We start from the raw sequence: 3446 nt of genomic DNA, 5'->3' as shown, positions 1-3446 counted from the left end.
ATGGTCAGTATCGACCCGTGTCCCACCCCCTTTTCCTCCCTCGCGTTGCCGCTTGTCGTACGCACACAACCTACGCACAGCGCGCACAGAGGATGCCCTCACTCCGTTTGCTTTCCGTCCGTCTCTCTCGCTTTCTCCTTTCGATGTCTGTCACGGCATGCGCACCCACCTCCACCTCCCACATCAACACCCACACCTCCATGCGCTCATTCGTCTGCATTGCCTAGCGAGGAATGGATGGCGAATCTTGTTCGATTCGCCAAGACTAGCGTGGGCATCCCACGGATGTCCTGGGTTGTTGCCGACGTGGCAGAGGCCCGCGTGCGTCAGCACGGTATGATGTGCCGCGCTGTGCCACGTCAGCCATCGCAGCACTTCCTACACGGACAGACGCGGCGGACGGCCACCGTGACCGGGCTGTCAGGTGTGTCCCGCTCTCTGTGTACGGCAACGCCGAGGTCTAGGCCCCTCTCGGCTCCTGTATCACCGAGCTCGTCTCCGTCGCCGAAGCAGGACCCGCCTGCCGCCGCCCGACAGTCCGTGCAAACCACGAGCCTCACACTAACAGCGGAATCGGTGTGGGAAACGGTGCCACACTGGTGCGAGCTGTGTTGTGAGCCCGTTAACAGCTGGCACAACCACCTGGGCAAGCGCGACCATATGTGTCTCGAGATGATCCTAAACGCCGTAGTCGGCAGCAAAGGACTCTGGGAATCTGACAAAGTGTGGGACAGCATTGAGCTGTTTCGAAGTCACTACACGAAGCGCCCACAGGGGAAGCCACGAACGCCGTCGCCGATTGTGCAACGCCTTTTGAAGGAGGGGCTCTACGTGCCAGGTCCCGATCACCCGCTTGGCATCTTCTACGACGCCTTCGACCGTGGCGACCCGTACGCGCGGCGAGAAGAGCTGCATCTGCTGCTCTTGTACTTGAAAGAATGTGGGATGCTGTGCCTCACCCCCGACCTGTTCCCTTCAGCGATCTTCCAAGGACACTTGCTCTTGCACAGCGAGGTGGTACCGGTGCTCACGCGCATCTTCCCAGACGGGGAGGTGCGCGGAATCTCAGCACTGTCGCAGATGGTAACATGCGCCTATGGGCTGGCAGCGGCGTATGAAACGTGTGGGATGGAGCGGCTGGTGCCGGTCTCCTTGCTGCAACAGCGAGGGCTGAACCCAGAGCTCATCTCCGCTTTATCGTCGATAGAGGAGCTCGACGGCCCTGCGGCAAGCGATGACGCTACGGGTGGCACCGGCGGCGAAGAAACTCTCGGCGAAGACCCGGAAGGTGGGACTAGCGATGCAGTCTTATCGACTGAGCAATCCATGGCAATGCGCTCCTTGAGTGTTGCCATGCCCCGTGCCATCCTCGGCTCCCTCCGCTGGGCCCTCGCTCCAGAGGACACGAGCCCCCCGCCGATCATCTTTCAGGACCACAAGCGCAACGCTTACTTGACCACCTTGGCCGCGCGCGCAGCACGCCTGCTGATGTCCGAACTGATCTTTGGGCGCATCTCCGAGTACGTGTACCATTTGGAGTACGTTCTGCGTACAGACTTCGGGCGGGAGTATCTGCACCATCGATACGACAGTCACCGAGGGGCGGACAAGGCCAGCGGCCGCGCGGCCTCGCCGCGCTGGCTGCGCAAGCAGTGCATTACCCCTTCATTGTCGAACGAGGGAACTGTTGCCTATACAAATGGTGGGCTCGCCGCTCATGGGCTTAACGGCACCGCGGCGGCTGAGTGTGCCGTTCGGATGCATGATGAGGCGCGTAAGGCGCGCATGCACCAGCGCCGCGGACTGCTCAAGGCGCCACTCAGTTCCCCCATGTCCCGCCACGTACGCTTTCGGTGAGGCGGTCAAACGCCGCGCGCTTCGGCGGCGGTGTGAGGCATGATCGAAAAAGAGTGAATCCGCATACCGACATGCACGTGGCGCACGAAGCGAACTTGCAGCGCCGCACGGTTGGCTTCGCCGTAGCTGGTGATGCAAGGGGGGATGCCGCGCGCCGTACATGACCTAGTGCCTATCGAGGGGTCGTGCAAGGGTATTTGCCGTGCCCTTGCAGTCCCTTGAAAGTCGTGTGTTGAGTGCTTCGGAAAGGCGGCGACGGACAGCAAGAATGTGCCGCGAGTTTTCATATGCATGTCGGCAGTAGAAAGAAGCAAACGGCAAGAAAAATGCTGTGCGAGTAAGCCATGTGGCGAGGGACCGCGACAATGCCGTTTACACCTGTCCAGCTAGCCTAACGCCACGTCCTCAGGGTCCTCAACCCTCTCTTCCCCCGCCCCCCAACCACCACCACCTACTGTGGCAGGCGCGGCTTACTTCTGCCTTCCGCGGGGGGAGGGGGAACAAATGGTCCACGCAACGTCTCACCCTCAGAGATGCCTACCTACACACCGTTCGGATGCCCTTTTTTCCTCCCCGATCCCGCCTCGCATCATCTCCGCCTTCCTCACACGCTCGAGAGCGAAAGTGAGGGAGAGAGCCACAAAGCGCGCGTACATCGAAATCAATAACGCAGACGAAAGCACCGCACGGCAAGGGCACGCAACACCCACACGAAAGGAATACCTTTGTCGCGTCCCCTGCTGGTCAGGAGGATTGAAAGTCAGTCCTGCTGCTGATGAGCCGCCAGGGCAAGATAAGGCTCTCCAAATGGTACGTGACGCTCTCGCAGAAGGAGCAGACAAAGATAATCCGCGAAGTGAGCCAGAGGGCGCTTGGCCGCTCTGCTCGGCTGTCGAACATGTTCGAGATTGAGGGCCGCAAGTATGTTTGCCGCCGCTACGCCTCCCTGTACTTCATCGCCTGCGTCGACAAGACCGACAACGAGCTGATTACGATGGAGATCATCCACTACTTTGTCGAGGTGCTGGATCAGTACTTCGGAAATGTATGCGAGCTCGACTTGATCTTCAACTTTCACCGCGCGTACTTTATCCTTGACGAGGTGCTCCTTGGTGGGGAGATGATGTTGAGCAACAAGCGTGCCACGCTTGCTTACATTGACCGACTGGACGTTGCTGCAGAACGCAGCGAGGCACGGCTCGAGGGCAGCTCGTTTGTCGATCAGATGACCAACGCCATCAAGGGTGTATGATGGGTGTAGGTTGCCCGTCTGTCGGCCGCCATCATGCTTGCGGGCTTCTTGGGGAGCGGGGAAAACAGACGGTTGCTTGTAGATTATTCTTAAGGCGTCACTCTGCCACGAACAAATCCAACACAAGCATTCAACAACAGCCCACACGCCTCTGTCGCACTGCCGTTGCCTTCGCGCCGTCCAGGACAGAAGACCCTGCCGTCGAATCGTGCCATGCGTCTCATCGTTTTCTTCTTGCCCTTCCTCGCACGCATGCCGCACGATCGGCGACACACGCACACGGGTGGTCCGCATGCCGGACGCGCGTGGCGGGGGGGGGGCTGGCCGTTTGTGCTTC

General features: G+C 60.1%; 2 protein-coding genes across 2 annotated transcripts; both read left to right on the top strand.

The window, feature by feature from the left end:
* Nucleotides 1-336: 336 nt before the first annotated feature.
* On the top strand, nt 337-1857 carry LMXM_08_29_1430 (conserved hypothetical protein; the record flags this gene model as incomplete). Its single annotated transcript, XM_003872365.1, has 1 exon — nt 337-1857. The coding sequence occupies one exon, from the start codon at nt 337-339 to the stop codon at nt 1855-1857; it is 1521 nt and encodes a 506-aa protein (XP_003872414.1).
* A 775-nt stretch (nt 1858-2632) lies between these two features.
* On the top strand, nt 2633-3109 carry LMXM_08_29_1440 (putative clathrin coat assembly protein ap19; the record flags this gene model as incomplete). The annotated part of the gene is made up of 1 exon (XM_003872364.1): nt 2633-3109. One exon carries the CDS (start codon nt 2633-2635, stop codon nt 3107-3109), a length of 477 nt encoding a protein of 158 aa, XP_003872413.1.
* Between the last annotated feature and the right edge of the window lie 337 nt (nt 3110-3446).

Source organism: Leishmania mexicana, chromosome 8, assembly GCF_000234665.1.
Source record: "Leishmania mexicana MHOM/GT/2001/U1103 complete genome, chromosome 8".
Lineage (NCBI taxonomy): Eukaryota > Euglenozoa > Kinetoplastea > Trypanosomatida > Trypanosomatidae > Leishmania > Leishmania mexicana.
This window is presented reverse-complemented; position numbering and strand designations above follow the sequence as displayed.